This window comes from Rhinolophus hipposideros (genome assembly GCF_964194185.1).
Source record: "Rhinolophus hipposideros genome assembly, chromosome: 10".
Taxonomy (NCBI): Eukaryota; Metazoa; Chordata; class Mammalia; order Chiroptera; family Rhinolophidae; genus Rhinolophus; species Rhinolophus hipposideros.
This window is the reverse complement of record NC_138056.1, coordinates 41,055,389-41,074,368: the sequence shown is the minus strand read 5'-3', so window position 1 is coordinate 41,074,368 and position 18,980 is coordinate 41,055,389. Positions and strand designations below refer to the sequence as shown.

General features: G+C 44.4%; 1 protein-coding gene across 1 annotated transcript in view; it reads right to left on the bottom strand.

The window, feature by feature from the left end:
• Positions 1–5,459: 5,459 nt before the first annotated feature.
• Positions 5,460–18,980, bottom strand: part of IRAG1 (inositol 1,4,5-triphosphate receptor associated 1) — a 109,607-nt gene continuing 96,086 nt past the window's right edge. Inside the window, 3 exon segments of the mRNA XM_081062151.1 lie at positions 5,460–8,795; positions 13,771–13,905; positions 15,259–15,375. Coding sequence (XP_080918277.1) covers positions 8,552–8,795; positions 13,771–13,905; positions 15,259–15,375 — 496 coding nt within the window. The 3' untranslated portion in view covers positions 5,460–8,551.

Sequence of the window (18,980 nt, the reverse complement as noted above, 5' to 3'; positions counted from 1 at the left end):
ATCCAGAGAAAGCCTTCTACTTTGAAGGGTTCATGTGATTATACCCAGCCTGCACAGATGATCTCCCTACTTCAAGGTCAAGTGTACCATATAACAGGAGTGAAATCTCATATTCAAAGGCTCCAGGGATTGGGGTATATGACATCTTTCAGGGAGGCATTTTAGACATTCTGCCTACCACCGTTACCTACCTGTGATTAGATCCTGATTCTGCTTTCTGGGAGAAACGTCCATGTGCCATGTCCACTTTTCTCTGTAGTGCTTCATTGTATATAATCTTCCTTAGCCACATTTCAAGTGGGTATTAGGGAGTCTGCTTTACTTTTTAACATTTTTAAAAAATATTTTTGTTAAAAATACAGCTAGCATACCATATAATATTAGTTTCAGGAGTACACCATAGTTATTTAACATTTATATACCTAAAGAAGTGATCACCATGATAAGTCCAGCAACCATCTGACACTGTACCACGCTATCACAATATTATTGGCTATATTCCCTATGCTGTACATTACATCCCCATGACTTATTTGTTTTCTACCTAGAAATTTGGACCTCTTATTCCCTTTCACCTTTCCTCCCCTTTTAAATTTATAATTATAGTTGACATTCAATATTATTTTATATTAATTTCAGGTGTACAGCATAGTGGTAAGACATTTATATAAATTAAGAAGTGGTCCCCCTGACTAGTCTAGTACCCACCTGGCACTATACATAGTTATTACCATCTCATTAGCTATATTCCCTATGCTTTACTTTAGATCCCCATGACTATTTTGTAACTACCAATTTGTACTTCTTAATCCCTTAATGTTTTTCACCCTGTCCCCGAACCCCCTCCCATCTATCACCCCAATAAATCTAGTACCCATCTGGTGCCATACATAGTTTTTACAATATTATCAACTATATCCTTTATACTATACCCTACATCTCCATAACTACGTTGTAACAACTAATTTGTATTTCTTAATCCCTTCCCCTTCATTCATCCACACCCCCAACCCCCGTCTCATCTGGCAACCATCAAAATCTTTTCTGTATCTGAGTTTGTTTCTATTTTGTTTCTTAATTTTGTTCTTTAGATTCCACATATAAGTGCAATCATACTGCATCTGTCTTTTTCTGTCTGTCTTACTCCACTTAGCACAGTACCATCCAGGTTCAGCCATGCCACTGCAGATGGCATGAACCCATTACCTCCATGGCTGAGCAATATTCCATTGTACACCATGTACCACCACAGTGTACACATTGTCCCTCCTCCTTTTTATCCATTCTTCCATTCCTGGGATGGACACCCAGGCTGCCTCTACTTCTTGGCCATTGTAAATAATGCTGCAATGAACATATGGATGCGCATGTCCCCTCTAAGCAGCATTTTGATTTCTTTGGATAAATACCCAGACGTGGGATTACTGGGTCCTTCTTTGTCTCTTGTTATAGGTTTTGTTTTAAAGTCAGTTTTGTCTGGTGTAAGTATTGCTACCCAGCGTTTTTTTTTCTTGCCTTTTTCATCAAATATCTTTTTCCATTGCTTTACTTTCTGTTTGTGTGTGTCTTTCAATCTGAAGTTATTCTCTTGTAGGCAGCATACATAAGGGTTTTCTTTTCTCATCTATTCAGCCCTCCTATGTCTTTTGAGTGGAGCATTTAATCATCCATTAACATTGAAAGTAATTGTTGATAGATATGTAACTATTGCCATTTTATTTTTCATATTTTTGATTTATTTTTTCATTTTAAAGATGTCCCTCTAACATTTCTTGTAATACTGGTTTGGTGGTATTGAACTCCTTTAGCTTTTTCTTGTCTGTGAAGCTCTTTTTCTGTCCTTCGATTTTAAATGATAGCCTTGCTGGGTAGAGAAGTCTCGGTTGTAGGTCCTTGGTTTTCATCACGTTGAATATTTTGTGCCAATCCCTTCTGGCCTGCAAAATTTCTGTTGAGAAATCAGGTGACGGTTAGAAAAGTTTTCAGTCATTATTTCTTCAAATAGGTTCTCAATCCCTTGCTTTCCCTCTTCTCCTTCTGGCACCCCTATGATGCAAATGGTGTTACACTTGGTGTTGTCCCAGAGGTCTCTTAACCTATCCTCCTTTTTTTTGGATTCTTTTTTATTTTTGCTGTTCCGATTGGGTGTTTTATGCTACCTTGTGTTCCAAATCGCTGATTTGATCCTCTGCTTCATCCGGTCTGCTGGCAATTCCTTCTAGTGCATTCTTCATTTCAGTTATTGTATTCTTTACTTCTGACTGGTTCTTTTTTATGGTTTCTATTTCCATTTTATTGTTCTTGCTGTTTCTTTGATGAAGTTCTCATATAGTTTATTGAGCATCCTTGTAACCACTGTTTTGAACTCTCTCTGGTAGGTTACTTGCCTCCGTTTCACTTGGATTTTTCTGCTGTTTTTTCATTTGGGATACATTTCTTTGTTTCCTCATTTTGGCTGCCTCGTTATGTTTGTTTTCATGTATTCGGTAGATCTCCTATTTCTGCTAGTCTTGGCTGAGTGACCTTATGTATTATGTAGTAGGTGCCCTGTGGGGCCCAGTGGCAGCGTCTCCCTGTCCACCTCAGCCAGGTGCTCCAGGCTATGTGAGTTGTGTGTTGCCTCCTGTTATAGTTGAGCCTTGATTGCTGTTGTCATGTCAGTGGGTGTGATTGACCCTTAGGCTGACTAGCTGTGGTGTTTGGCCACGTCCACAGCGTATGGGCTGCTGTGTGGGAGGCTTACCCCACTGGCTGGGATTTGCCCCAGTGGGCTCTGGTGCCTGTTGAGACCACCCTTTGGGTGTGTCACTTGTGGGGCTATTAGGGTAGAGCTGTGCTATAGTCTGGAGCCAAGCTCCAAGTATTTTGGTTCTGGGGCCTCTTGGTAAAGGCTCCGGTGCAGGCCTATGTCAGCCACTGCCTCTGATTGCCCCAGGGGCTACCTGGTAGGAGCTACAAAGTGATCCCCGGTTGTTCACTGCCTGTGCTAAACCTGGAGGCATGTGGGAGAGAACATGCTGTAAACCAAGGATGGCTGCCACCAGTATTAGGCCTGGGGTAACTCTAGCATTTTGCAGACACTTGGAGGCCTGCTCTCACCTGCCAGCTCCCTTAAGGTTCAACCACTGATAAAGCCTCAAGCAGTACACAAGTTGGGTGAGGCAAGGTCTCAGGGAGTCACTAGAGTGGGAAGAATTGTGGTCAACAGGTTAATGTGGACTATGGTTTGGTGCCATTGCTGAGCCTGAAGTGACTCAGCCAAAGTCTCAGAGAACACCAAGGCCAGTTGCCACTTGCCTGGGACCTGTGGGACTCAGATAGTTTTTCAAGAAATGTGGGAGGGGCTGGCTGCTATCAGAAAAAGCTCTTCTAGCTGTGCTTGACTTAGATGGGGTGAGGCCCCAGCTGAGTCAGCAGGGTGAAGTAGCAGAGATCACCAGACCAATCAGATTTAGATTTGGCCGTAAACGTAGGGGGTGGGCTCAACATAGGAAAGATGGCACCTGCCTGCCGGCTACACGGCAGCAGGACCCCTCCCTGGGAAAATGCCGACTGTACTCCAGTCATCCCCCTGAAGCCACACACCTCAGTCTGCTCCGCCACGTGTCTCTGAGGTCCCCCAAGTTACCAACTCTCCACGGGAGCCCAAGGTGAGTGCCTGTGAGCGAGTGAGTCTGTGTGCGGGCCATTTAAGAGGATGTCTGGGTTTCCCGTAGTCTTCCATCCCACCTGAACAGTCGGAGTCTCCACTGTTTTTCACAGCCAGATGTTGTGCGGACTCCTCTTCCCGGCACCAGTACTCTGGGCTGGGGAGCCTGGTATGGAGGATTGGGGTCCCTTACTTCTTCATGGCAGAGATATCCCTTCTGATTCTCAACTGCACCTCGGTCCCTCCTACCAGGCTCGATGAGGCTTCTTCTTTACCATTTTAATTACAGGACTTCTGTTTGGCTAGACTTCAGATGGTTCTCCAGGTTGATTGTTCTACAATTTAATTCTAATTTTAATATGTTCATGGAATAATGCAGACACAGTGTTTATGTACTCCACTATCTTGGATCTCTCTTGTCTGCTTTACTTTTGCTATCTGCTTTCTGCTGGTATAAGCTTAGTATCCCAAAAGTGGTTTTCTAATTTGAACAATCAAAGGAGTTTTTAGTCAGGGCTTCTATTTCTTTGTAAATACAATTCCCTCACAAACTTAAATTTCTGATCTATTTGCTTCCATTTTATTCCATGAGCCAATAATTATACCCCCTATTTTCTCCCAGTCACAATTCTCAAGATGTATTTCTTTGTTTTCTCAGCCCTATGCCCCTCTCCCTATCCCATTTAATGGTGGCTAGTTCATTTGAGATCACAAATGGAACAGCCGTTTTCTTAATCTGGTTTTTGCCATAGGTCTAAGTTGATCTGAGTTCAACGGAGAAATTTTCAACCGAGAAGTCTTTCACTCAAAGGTCTTTTTAGTCTTACTGTTTGGGGTTTAGAAGCAGTCAGATTTTCTAACCCTTCAGTCTGAGCACTCTCTAGATTTCTTTCCTTTCTGCTTCCATAGCCAATTCTTTGCTGAGTGCTTTTTTTTTTTTTTTTTGCAATGCCTTGCCAAAGGGAGCCAATAAACCAATAAACGTTCACATACTCCAGCATTCTGATTCTTTCCAACCACTTCTCCTAGATCTCTAGGCTGCCTAGGGGATGCTTTTCAAGTTATCATGAGTAAGACTACCAAATATTTCTGTTTTATTCACAGCATGGGTCACACTATTTCCAGTCCCCGATACCAGTTTCTTATTTCCTGCCACTTGGCTGCTAAGCTAGTGCTTCATATTTTGAAAATTTGTTATTGAAGTACTCCATTTCTGATTCAAATGTATGCATTAGTCATGGTAGGCTAACTGCCATAACAATTCCTGAGTTTCAGTGGCTTAATACACTAAAATTTTTGTTTCTTGCTCATGTCATAGTTGAATGCTGTGAGTGCCTATTCAAAGACTCAGCTTTCACCTAGTGGTTCTGCCCCCTTCGTGAGCCTCAGGACCTCAGATGAATCCTCTGGATTTGGCAGGAAGAGGACAATAAAGAGGGTGTGAAGTATTGGGCAAGAAAGTTTGTTTTTAGGAAACTAGATTTGGAAGGTCTATATTCTTCTGCACCTTGCTGCAAGAAAGACTGAAAAATGCAGTCTGTCTATGGAAATCAGGTTGGTAAAAATCAGCAGTCTCAATCACAGCAAGATGTATTAATTGAAAAAAAAATCATAGGCCAGGAAGGTGCAGGAAACTAGGCTCAGGAATGGGGAAAGGGAGAAGGCAAGGAACTGATCCAGCCCTTGGGAGGTAGCCCATTGTCCAACAACCCAAGACTGGGGACTTGTGGCTTGCTTCTGGGAGACACTAATATCCAAAGGATTAGGGCAAGATTGTGGCTCAGCTCCACAAAATGAGGAGGCATTTAGCTGCTGCCAAAGGTTTGGAAATGTGCTTTTATTTTCAAACTCAGGCACGTGACACTCTATAGTTCAATGCTAGCACAACCTGTGTGAGGATTAACATTAGGAACTGACAGCCAGTGACAACAAATCCAGCATCTCCCTCTCCATTTTCTCTGCCAGGCTATACATGGGGAGCGATACATATTGGCTTTGTAGCAGCTGCAAAGTGAAGGTCCTTTTAGAAGGTGACATCAACAATAACACAAACAACACGTCACTCCGCAACTGAGAATAAGCACCCAGAGTCCTAGGGCTAAGCAGAAATGTCAGACTTCAGAGGCGTTTTGAGGGGAGCTTTTATTTCAGATCAATATCAGTTGGAAATACAGGGCCTGTTTCTCCCTATTTCACTGCTGCTTTGGCAACAGTTCCAGCTGCTTCAGGTCAATCTTTGCTTTTCAGAAAATAAATACCAATGCGCACTTTTTCAGGAATGCACTTGGAAGCGTAGTTACTCTTATGCCCCTTCTTTTCCTTAACCGCCCTTACTCTCAGAGTAGGTTGGGTGAGGGCTTGGTCTCGGAGTACTCCTGTAGGCCTTTTTGTGGAGCAGCTGGAAGTTCAGCAGCTCACTGCACCTCCTCTCCTCGCTTTTGTCTCACGTGAAAACAAAGGTGGAACCCTGTGGCCAAGTAGACAATGGGCCAGCTCAGCCTGGTCCTTCTTCAAGGGAGACTGAGATGACATTGCCAGCCCAGAGTCCCGTCTCACAGGCACTCTCTCGAGAGCTCTACTTGAATCCTGTCTTTGGCTCTGAGGGCTTAAACTCCTTCAATGTGTCCGGTCCCTCTGGAAGGGGCAGGGTAAACCATCCATCCATGTCCCCATACTTCATCTGCCTTGATCTGCACCTCTTTACCTTAATGGCACATCCTTGGTCAACCCTGGCTTGGGCTTCACTCACGGTGATTTTCTAGCCACTGTAAAGATGCCCCCCATAAGTCAACAAGCTGTTTTAAAGTGGGTTGCATCAAGCCCAGTTCGTGAGCTTGGAAATGATCTTGCTAGTTGGGCCTCCTTTCTCTCAGAGTAGACTGAAAAATATTAGAATAAGTTGAGGCTAATAAAGATGTTACTTTCTTATTGAGATAGTGGTGGTGATGGTATTGGGAAGTATGCAAAATGTCAGCTGTCCCCAGGCTGCTCTCTGCCTCCTTGAAGTTTCTCTTGTTCTTTTGACCAACATTTAATGACGCCCTCCCAAGCATTAGCCGCCATGCTAGGCCCTTTCCCAGAGAATGGGTAAGACATGGTTCTTGTCTGTGAGGACACACAAATATGTTACTGTGATATACTGTCGTAATGGTCAATAATGGAGATGTTTGAAAGAAAGAACAGAGGAGGGTGTGTTCTATTGTGTGGGGTATGGTGGGGAGTTGGAGGGAGGTCATTAAAGCCTGTATGGAGGGGATGATTTTTGCTCTTGGTCCTAAAGAAATGAGAATGGCAGACGAAAAACTAATGAATGGAGGAACAGAGCTCTGAGAGAAAACAGGTTAGTTTGGGAACCAGAAATGATTTGGAGAGGCTGAAGGGCCACGTGGGGGAGAGGGATTGGAATATAAGACATCCAGTTAGGAATGCAAGTTAGGAAGAGGCAAGTTCATGCACAGTGGTTAGCGGCAGTGGCTACGAGCACAGCCCCTGGGCCGCCTGCCTGGGTTTGAGTTCCAGCCCCATGATTTACTAACTGGATATCCTCAGAGAGTTACTGTGGCTTTGGTGCTTTGGTTTTCTTGTCTGAAAATGGGAAGAGTAGTACCCACCTCATAGTGTTTTGTTTTTCTTGAGGATTAAATGAATTAATACCTATATAATACCTAGAAAAGTGTTTGTCTCATAGTAAGTTCTATATGAATATTAGCAACAAGAACAAACAACATCAACAACAAAACAAAAACAAAAGCAAAACAACCACAATAAAACCCACACAGAAACTAATAGCCCCCAAAATTGTTGAGGGATGAATGAAGGTAGTGACTGTGAAGATGGAGCAAGAAGTCAAATTGAAGATGGGATGTCCTCCCTCAGTGTTATGCTAAACAATTGGGAATGCTCTGACACAGGTTTGGGTTGGAAATCCCATTTGAACTGAAGCACTAAGGTGCAACTGCACACTTGTATGTGGGCACACGGGAGGTAAAGCAAACCGTGTCTACTCATTCACCAGAGAGGTGGGTTAACTGCTCTCCATGGGGAGAGAACACAACGGGAATAGACTGCTGTACAGCAGCTTAGAATTAACACTTGAAATGAAGACCAGCAAGTTCACCTTTGAAACCATGAGTTTTCAAACATCTTAAATCCACATGGAGAGCTCATTGAATAGGGGTCTGGTGACTGCCCCAAACCTAGTGAGAATCTGTGGGTTGGCTTTATCCAGAACACACACCCAGAGCACAGGTTTGGAGGGTTGTTGGCTTCATGCACGGGGTTGTTGGCGTGCTATGTGTATGTGTATGTTGCGTGTGTGTACAGATGCATATATATTCATTCACATCTTCCCATTTCAAGCATAGAGCTAATTTCAGCCTCAATATTTTTCTGAGAAACCTTTCCTACTTCTGTAAAGACAAACTCTGATTCCAAAGCGGCAGAAGGAGAGTCAGTGAGAATGAGATGGGAAATGGGAAGATATTCATGTGGGACTCCAAATTCCAGGCCTGATCATCGGGGTCAGAGTTAGCTGTTAGGCACAATTCTTCCTGATTTCCTATTGCAAAGAGGGAAACACCTTCACTCCCCTGCAGTGAAGGAGTTTTAGTTTTCCTGGCCATCTGAGCTGGGGGCAGGTGGCCTTCCCTTCCGTTCGAGTCCCTTGGTGAAGGTGACTTCTTCGTCCACCGGCTGCTTTTCCAGGGCAGTTTTGTTGATCCTCCAAGACCATCAGTGACTGTGTATGAACAGCTCCCACAGAGGTGCCCAGTGTGAAAGAGCCCCTGCTTATTTCCTGATGGGCCGGCGGCAGTGTGGCCACACCCAGTCTTCACAGCACTGCACTTGGGGAATGGGTGGTGGTCTGTGCTGAAGCAGGGCACTGGCTGGATGTCAGGCGTCCTATTGCTCTGTAGGCTGCTCATGCTGCAGTCCTGAGCTCCACCAGGACTCCCTCTGGGCTGCCGAGCAAGTGGATCTCCCAAGGGGCTCATCAGCCTGTTCCACACAAGAGTTATAGGAATTGTACAGCCCCAGCACAACAGTCAGGACCAGTATCGCTGCAGCCATCATCCAGATGATTTGCCAGTGCTGACACAGTTTGGGATACATGACTTGTAAGAAATGAACCAATTCTTCAAGTTTGCTGTCAAATGGAAAAATAGGGGGCAGGGTTAGTATAGCGGACACATCTATGATGCCAAGACCCATAATTCTCTGTCTGGAGTACCTTCCATGCTATCTAGACCAGTGGTTCTCCAACGCAGCTGGATATAGAGTCGCTTGGCAGTAATTATTCAAAATACCCCAGCTCTACTGAATAAGAGTCTCCAAAGGTATGGTCTAGAAATCTCTAGTTTAAAATTCCCCCCAAGTGATTTGGATGTCACCAGTTCATAGACTCGATGTTAGGAGCTACTGAGCTAGAACACCATGTTTATTTTTGATCATTCGCCCAGTCACACATGAATGGGCGAATGATCTGTTCACAAGATGGTCATGATATTTGAGCTCTCCCAAGCCCAAAGATACGAGGTTGCCCTGACCCCTATGCCCATGCATCCGACAGGACCAGCATCCTTTCTGTACTTCACAGGAGCAGTGATCAGTTTCAAGTTCGAATCTTTCTCGGCCTCCATGCTCAGATGCATAGTTTGTTGTACTCGGTTCCACATCTGTCCATGTCCAGTGTGGAAGCACTGTGTTAAACTCCTAGGAGAATCTTGATGTCAAGCGATAAATAGTAAGGAACAAGATCAACCTCAAGAGCTCACTTCAAACCTTTCCCAGGCGCAACCAGAGGACTAATAGCCTCCAGCCACCTCTGCGTGGCTTATTTAAGATGTTCCCTCAAGCCCATTAATCTTCATTCCCTAATTTCCCCTCTTCCTCTTTCTCTTCACTCTCTATACGCTTTTCTTTCCCATTTCCACTCTCTCTTTGATCTCTTCCTTCCCTTCCTCCCATCTCTCTCCCCCTCCAGTTTTTGTCTATTTCACTCCCCTTTTTCCTCTTCCTTTCTTCCCAGTTGCTTTTCAACTCTTCCACTCTCTTTATGGCCTAAGGAAAAGACATTTGGTCAGACAACCCACTTTAAGAGTCCATTCTTAGAGCTCTCTGGAGAAGCCCTGGACACATTCATTAAGCTAGAACTTCTTCCTGTTTCTAATCCCAGATCTATTTTTAAAAAAAATATATTAAAACATGAGAATACTGAGGATCTCCCAATGGAGGAGGTGAGAAGTGACAGAGGAGCTTTCCGACTATCTCAAGGCTCACACAGACACTGCAATATGCAGGCCATTTGCTGAAAAGTGGAGAGCTCTACTTCACAGTGAGTAGAGAAGAGATGCCTTACCATGGATGGAATGACTCAACAAATACCCATTAGAAAGGGACCATATGCCTGTCTCAGATGCTAAGCTAAGGCACTGATTGGCTTCTTTTCCATGTGGGAACCTTCTGCTGATCATTTAAAGAACAATTAAGTAAAGCAAAACAGTGGGCACCTTAGCCAACATGAAAATCATTGGCTATTTTCACAACTATTGGGAAGGGAGAGTTTGGAAATGGAAGCTTATTTTCTTTCAGCTCTATTTAGATTCTTTAGTTTCTATTTATATATAATTGGATGCTAAAATGCAGTTTTTCTTTTGGGCTGTATTTCTATGCTCATAACAAGTTACCACAGTAGGGAGAATCCCACTGTAGTACCACCCTTAAGTGGGACTGTAAAGGAGATGGTCAAGATTTGGCTTCGTGACCCTTAGTTGCTCCCCCATTTCCAGCCTATAAAAGAGGTTTAGAAATAGAATTAGATTAGAAATAGAATTTCTTTGGAAATCAATTTTTGGTTGTTCTGAGTTCTACCCATTCCTCCATTGGGAGGGGTAAGGTTGTTTCCCTTCACCTTGGCCGAGAGGGAGAGGGGCTTCAGGGATGCCGCTTGGAGAACTCAATATATTGCAGGCAGAAGACCACAGTGGTCTGGTGTGTGACTCACACCTGAGATCGCTGAAGCACAAGAATCTTGCTGAAGTGCTTTGTGGCTCAGAGTAGGGGGCCGTAATGGGGAAAACTATCCCCACACCAGTACTGGGCCAAAGGTACATCTTTCACCTTAACTGAATGTAGTCGGGTGAAGGCCTGGGATGTCATCGGTCCTGCCTGGACATGCTACCTAGCGGCTGAACAATGAAGGTATACTTCCAGACACCCAAGGACCAAGAGAGGCATTTTCAGTAACCAGCTGGAAGAAATGCATTTATCCTAGTAAAGGGACCTGCAGCTGAGACAGCCTCAGCGATGGCGTGAGTGTGTGTGATGCTGGTGTGGAAGGAGTTGTTTTCTCTGAAGGTCCCATAAAGTGCCATGCTGAACAAAGTCAGAAAGTCAGCTTTCAACCCCAGCCAAGGCCTGGAGCCCAGTCACAATAAGACCAGTCAAGGAATGCCTTTCTGACCCCTAATCTGGATTCCCTTTCCCAGGGTTAACCCTGGAGAGGCCAGACACTGCATCAGCAAAGCTGGGGTGGAGAGTAGGAGTGCAAGCAGGAGATGGAGCGAGAAGCCATGCCCTCCATCCCCACTGCAGGCTTCTTCCTGCATCAGATCACAGCCTGCTTTAACTTTATAAGATGTTCAGACTTTTGACTATTTAAGGGAACTGGCCGTTTTAATTACCGAAAGGAGGTTATTCTTGGCATTTACACGACCAGAGTACTTTCGTTTCCCGAGAATTATTGGAAAAGTAAAGGAATCTGCCTCATATCATCTTAGCTCCATGGAGCAGGTTTGAACAGGCAGTGGGAGAAAAGACAAACGTTTTCTATTGTACCTTAGGAGTCTAACTTGTTCAATGTAGTACACAAATGTCAGAAGACCGTGTTTTCTGTTTTATATGGTTAAGATATTGGATTGATTCACCAAAGTTCAGTTAAGCTGATCCTCCAGAAAGGAATATTTACATTATATCACATTATTATATATTATTAAATAGAGAAGAGATTCAGACCAAAAGACTTTAGTGTTTGTTGTTGAATCTCTCAAATAAGGGGTCAGCTTCTGGGGGTTAGCCAACTTTTTTGGTTTCGTTTCGTTTTGGTTTTTGAAATTCACTAAGTAGGACATGGAACTTGGAAGGACTTCAGACCCTGCTTGTTAGTGAGAGGCCAACATGTCATTGGGGAATCATGTTTGGGTGCAGGTGCCTGCAGGCCACTGAGCGTGTAAAGTACTCCGGAATGAATGGACTGCCTGGCATTGAAGACAACAGTTCTCAGGTGCCGGCTGGCCTGGGTCACAGGTGCGGAAGGGAGGCTCTAACTCTGAGTGGGCAGTTTAGATGACAGCAGTGTCAGTTGTTATGGAAAAGATGATGCCGCTCTGCTGAGAAGGTGAAGCTACACCCCGTCCTGTAAGACAAGGACCCTTCAGAGGGCTGTGCTGATGCCTAGTACCCACTGTCACCTGTCACCTGTGGTGTTGTCAGGTACTCAAGACCAAATGTAAATCCGAATGGGACCAAAGGCTGGGGCAGAGAACAAGGCCTGTCAGGAGCAGCAGGACCAAAAAGACACTCTTGGACGATGGATGTGAAGGGCGGCCATTGCCTTGTGCTGCTGACTAGGAGCTGTACAGAGAGGGATGCAGGTACAACCTTACTTTCCCTGGGGTTTCATGAAATGGGGGAGGGGGAGGCAAAGTGGGGAGTGCCAATCGCCTGAGATCAAATTAGCTGGATAAGGATTCCAGCCCTGTGCTTTGCAAACCAGACTGTTTATATTCCATGTACTCTCTTTGTTTAGTTCTCTTTTGTTCTTTCTTGGTGTTTGGAAATGTTAGAAGTCCCAGCCTGTGTTAGCTGTATTGAAGGGAGCCAAAGGAAGGGCTGTTGTCCAGACCTAGGCCTGACTGCATTACAGTGTCAGAAGGCAGTGTGGTGGTCGGCAAATAAGAGCAGAGGCCTCCCAAGCGGGAGATAAGGCCTACGGAGAACAGGATCCAGCTGCTTGGAGTAGGGACTGTGCTTTCGTCGTTAAAACCTGGGGGTTCTTCCATTAGGAGACGTGGTGCATCATAGCACAGGTTTGCTTCCAATGGCGAAGCAGCTTCTCTAGCTCTCTCAGACTGCTGATCCTTGAACGTTGGGGTTGGCTCATGCAGGCTGAGTCCTCTCACTCTGGTTGAATCTTCCATCAACTGGCTCCATTGGTTGTTCCTCTGGGCTTTGAAGCGTATCTATCTAATGGCTAGTCCTCATTTTATTACCTTATTACATGCATGTGATTTCCAGAGTCTTCCAGCAATGAGGCATAAACACAACCTGTCCCAAGTTTAGCTGCTGATTAGATAATTAATCCTCTGGCTGGAGCCATCCTCGACCCCAGGATAGCCTGGGAGTCTAAAGGCAAATATTTTGGTGAAGTGTTCTAAGTTTGTAGTAACCACATTTTAAAATATCAAAATTCAAGACTTCTGGTTTGAATGTACTAATAGAGTCAATAGGGCAGAATATGTGAAACTGGGGCTATCATTAAAATCCAGGATGTTGATATGGTCACTATATCCATAGGGCACATAAAGTATATTTTTTAAAAACCAAGTATTTCCAAACAAAAGTGAAAAGCAGTCAAGATGACCAAACTTGTGTGATCAGCACAGAAGGGACCTGTTGGAGACTCACCTTTGCCACCAAGTTGAGTTTGTCCTTTACTCCCATCTGTTCTCTCTGCCTCTGTTCTTGTGAGACACTCCCTCTAGGGCTTTAGGCCAGCTCCCCTGCCCTTGGCTGTCTCATGGGGATACCTGGGAAAGGAGCTAACTATGGTGAGCTAGGAGGGGCTCCAGTCAGGGTCCCTCGGTGTCTCAGCTGAGCTCCTGAGGGCTGCTGGCCCCACCCTTGACCATCTCTGACCCCTCAGCTCTTGCAAATTCTCCCTTTGTTAACTGTTTTGGCTCTTTGGGATTTCCTCTGCCTCCTCCCCCAACACAAGTGCCTCTTGGTTTCTGTTGGCTGCTCATTTGGGCCTTGGACCCACTGATGCCCTGGACTAGCACCTCCAGAGATGTTGTGCAGTTAAATGAATTGTGACCCATTTCAGCAACGGCCAGGGCTCCAACCTGCTTCTTGGGTCCCTTTCCTCTTCCTCAGTTTCTTCTGCCTCTTCAGGTTCCTCAGGACTCTCACTCTTCTGTTCTTCCTCCTCCTCCTTTAGGTCTTGAAGCTCTTTGGTCTTCTTTAGACCTTCCTGGTATCTGGAAGGCAAAAAGGAACAATCAAATCTGGAAAGGCCAGGCCCAGAGCATCTTTTCCAGAGTTCCTAGAGGGAGGGGACTTGAACACCTCCAATAATTATGTACTTCCCGTGGTTCCACACAACAGGAAAAAGCTGGGGAAGTCTAGTGAATCCCAAGGTGGCTCATGTCAGTACAATTTCCCCTCACTCCTCAGTCATCCTTCCTGTTTATGAACGTGTGACAAAATGGACAGGGAAAAATGTGGATGCAGTCTCCCGACAGGGTTCTTGTCCTATGAAATGTTCAGGAGGGTGAAGATTGCGTTTGCTTTCTGTGTAGTAACCTTGGCACTTCAGCTCTTCACCCGTAAAATGGAGCGGGTCGTACCCATCTCCCAGGGTGTTGGAATTTTTTGAGGACGTGCCGGGCTTGATCTAGGGAAGGTGACAGCCATCACACAGGCTTGTTGGGAAGTGTTATGGAAGGGACAGGCACACAGCTTGTCCTAGAGAGGTAGTGAGTAAATGTTGACAAAGCCAATGGAGGCATTAACTCTGTGAGTACAGAACACAGCTGTGCGTGAAAAGATAGGCTTTCCAAAATAAACCCTTCTGATTCCCTCCTTTCAGGATCAATATTACCCTGAACATATAATTTCTGCTTGTCCTACAGCGGAGAGTTTAAGGGTAGCACAGTTTGGCTGGGGCAACCCCACCATGGTGTACGTGGCTGCCCCACCAAAGCCCACAGGTTTCACATCAGTGGGAAGCAGTGTCTCCCTAGGAGCCATGGGGAAAGAACTCAGGATGTGATGCCTGGTTAGAGGTAATTCTCTAATTCTCTACCTGGCTGGGCTTGGGCTCTGCTCAGTACTCTGTTCCATCAGTGACTGACCAGTCAGAGGTGCTCTTGAAGCTCAATTAGAGAAGGGACAGCTGGAAGTTGAGGGGACTCCAGCTCATAGGAAGAAGGAATGGCTGGGGCAGTTCTAGGAAGTGGAGTAGCAGCTGACCCAAGGCATTTTTGGCAGCAATGTGACTGCTCTGGCTGTGCAGGAAGCCTCAGGAATTACCAAGAGGCACCCACCCAGGGCCCTTGATTTCCAGACCTTTCTGGGCAGTGACGCTCTGGTGGCTTTCTGTCTAAAAAGAAAGCAATGTAGATATTGTCTGACCACACCCTCTTGCCCTGCTTCCTCCGGTCCTTCCTGTGGAACAGTACTGTTCTTTCCTATGTAGTTCCTTACTGAAGCAAGGAGGTCCTGGGGCCACTAGTGGCTTCCCTCAATGCTCTAAGAGATTGGAAAGGCCCATGGGAAGATATCTTCGGAGACCTGCCAGGTGACCTCAGGGCAGCTGAAGTCTGACTTACCCCTTGTTGTACGCTTCTTCCTGCATCCTGGCCTTGGTTTCCTTGCTAATCTCCTCCAGGCTCGGAGTCGGCATGGGAACAGAGGCTTCACAGTCTGGGTCCCCATTTGTTTTTCCACTAGTGAGAAGAGGGAAGTACAGTGCGTCCTTTCAGGGACAGATTGGGCATCTGAAAACCAAACCATGTCTTTGGCCTGATTCCTGATCAGAAGTGAGGAGACTCGTTGGCTTGAATTCATTTCAACCCTTCTACCTTGAGACAAGATTTTATAAAGCCCTATTCTGTGAATGCTCCCTAGAACCCAAACATCAAATACTGCGCCAGTTCCCCCTTTTCCTCGTGTTCCCAAATCCACCTTTATTCTTATTCCAGGAGATACTGTGGGTAGACAGACAGCTATTGGGAGCTCCACACACTAAGATGAGGAAGATGGAAGCAGACCAAAATGTTTGGGGTAATTCCATTCCTGTGTCCTTCATTTGCTTCATTCATGTAAATATCTACCAAGTACTGACTAACTCACAGGCATGTTATAATGTGCTGGGGATACATCACAAAATAAATGATCTTTGCCAACATGGAACTTAGCAGGTGGGAAAGCCCCAAAAAACAGGAAAGAAAATATATGTAATTCATTACAAATTGTGATAACTTTTATGAAAGAAACAAACTCTGTTCAGTGATAGAAGATAACAAGGACAGAATCTGCTTAGATAGAGTGGTCAGAAAAGGCCGGAGGTGGTGTAACTGAAGCACAGCCTTAAAAGATGAGAAGTCAGCAGACAGAAGATGAGGCTAGGTAGAGGACGCAGGATATATGAAGACCCTGAGACACAAAAGACGTGGAGATATTTGAGGTACTGAAAAGAGGAATGAGGCAGGAGTTAACTTTTGGACAAGATAAATTTTCAGTGCCTATGAGGTATCTAAGTGGAAATATCAAGTAGATCGTTGGAGAAGAGCGCTAGGAGGGAGAAATTCATTTGGCAACATCAGAATATAGACGATATTTAAAATGAGGCGGAAGGAATAAATTTGCCTAGGGAGTTACTATGACGAAAGATGAGAAGAGGACCCAGGATCAAGCCATGGACATCTCTACCCTTAGCTCAGGTGGAAAAGAAGGAGCAGACAGAGAGGTAGGAGAAAAACCAGGAGAACATGGAGTCCTGGGAGCCAAGGGAGGAGAGCACGTCGAGAAGGGAGAGTTAAGTGTGTCATACACACACTTCTAAGAATCCAAGTCAGATGAGCACAAAGTGACTATTAGATTTGATATTATGAAGGTCAAGAGGAGCGTAGATGAAGGGTGAGAGCCAAAGACAGATTGGAATGGGCTTGGTAAAGAATGGGAGGTGAGAAAGGGGAAGACATAAACATAGTAATTTGACTAGGAAGGAGAGTAGAAGAGTGTGTTGGGGGAATGCATAGCTGAAGAAGTGGGTCATGGGATGAAAGCCCATTTGAATGTGGATAGAAATGATCCAGTAGCGGGGATGAGAGAAAGGAACAAATTCTTTGGAAAGGGAAGTAGAGACAGACCTTAGAATGATTGAGAAACTTCTTGGTTATAACAAAGAGAGGAAGGAGATGAGGATGGTAGTTGTAGGTTGGGGATCTGGTGAAGGAAGACAAGAGAGCTCCTATCTGATAGCTTAAATTTCTTCTATAAAGTGGAAGACAAGGTTGTCAACTGAGAGTGAGAGGTAGAGAGGCCTAGGAAGGCTAGAGGAGAGAGGAGAAAGCATAAAAGAGTCACGTGAGAGGGGGAAACAACATGTTAGAGAATCATGGTGGGATGGCAGGGCAGTCCTGGGAGCCCATCTGAAGTATGGGATCACAAGTTTAAAGGAAGTATCCAGATGGCCATGCCTTCCCTATATATCCTGCTGCCCTCCCAGTATCCAGAATCTAGATTAACGCAAATCAGGTCAAGGAGGAGCCCTCAAACAAGGCAGAACAGTGAGCAGAGCTTTTCAGCCAGGGCTCTGAAAGCTCACAGGCTTTATGAGAGAGGCTTATATATTCTCCTCATTCTTGGCATCAGTTTCTCATCTTCTTAGTTTTCCTCAGATCTTGTAAAATTTACATTTCATTAGTCTGGAAACCAAAACCCATTGTGAACAAGGAAAATAACACTCTAAAAATATCAGCTATTCATAACATTTCTCCTTTTGCAAATTACATTATCCACTCCCTTCCATGTGACCTTTGCCTAATGTGCAGTTTCCTATTTGTGCAAACGACTGGAACAAGAGCAGAAAAACATAGCTACAGCCAACGACAAGGAAAGTAATTCTTTTATTAAATGTATTTATATAGTAGAAATAAAACATTTCTATGACATAAAATAGCAGACTATTAATTTCTTTTATCTACAGCTGTCAACCTTAGGAGTTAATGATAAACATGTCTGAGGGAGGGCAGCGTAGTGCAGAGGAAGAGAAACTACCTGAGGCAAACATGGGTTCAAACCCCAACTCCAACACATGCAAATTATTTAACTTTCCTAGACTCGAGATTCCTCAACTGTCAAATCAGGATAATATGTACTTGAAAGTGGTAGTGTAAGAATTAATGAAGAAATATAAGGAAACTTTCTCAATATGGTACTCAACAAATCATATTACTTATTATTATTATTATTAGTTATGTAGTAAATTTATTGTAAATTTTAGGAACCATCTCAGGTTCTTCCAAAGCTGATCCATAAAAAAATCCTAACTAAATTACCAGGTGATTATTTATAGCTTCAAGAGAGAACTTGATATAAATTACTCTGACACTTAAGAATCGGAGGAACTCTAAATGTGACTTTAAAGCAGGGATGTCCAAACTTTTTTCAACGTTTTTCACCCAGGGCCATATGCGGTGAAAAATACAAACAGCTGGGCCACTCACTCGAGGTGAAGTACGTATTGCCTCAGCTGGTTTATTTAAGTAAACTAAATATATTTTTGGAATTTGCTGTGGGCCAATTAACAATGGACTGCGGGCCGCAGTTTGGATACCACTGCTTTAAAGTATGGTAAAATTGACATAAAAATGCTTTAATACATTTCTCAAGTGCACTTGTATTGTGTGCCGTTACACACCTAGGCACCTTCGAGTTTTGCTGACCAAGTGACTGTAAACAAAACTTTCACTGTCCTCAGGCGCTGCTCTGTAGAGACTAAACTTTTCCCGTGTCGAGCTAGGAAGCCATTTCAACAACTTTTTCCAATGTGCATCTTCTGTCTAGCTCTCCCAGGTTGAGCTGATCACTCTGTTCAACTCAACTCACCTGTGGGGCTTTAGTTCTTTTTTTTAAATTTATTGGGGTGACATTTGTTAGTAAAATTACATAGATTTCAGGTGTACAATTCTGTATTACATCATCTATAAATCCCATTGTGTGTTCACCACCCAGAGTCAGTTCTCCTTCTATCACCATATATTTGATCCCCGTTACCCTCATCTTTCACTCGGAGCTTTAGTTCTTAACATGTTTTCACATGCATTCTCTCACTTGACCTTCCCAATGATAAGAAGAGCTAACATCCCCTGTATCAGTTTCTGTGCTAATATCTCACTTAAGACCACCTGAATGACCCAATAAGATAGGTAATACTGTTGTTCTCAGTTTGACAGGCAAGGAGACCAAGGCTCAGAGCGGTTAAATAACGAGCCTGAGATCACACAAGCAGTGATTGGTCGAGCTCCAATTTGACCCTGTTCAGCCT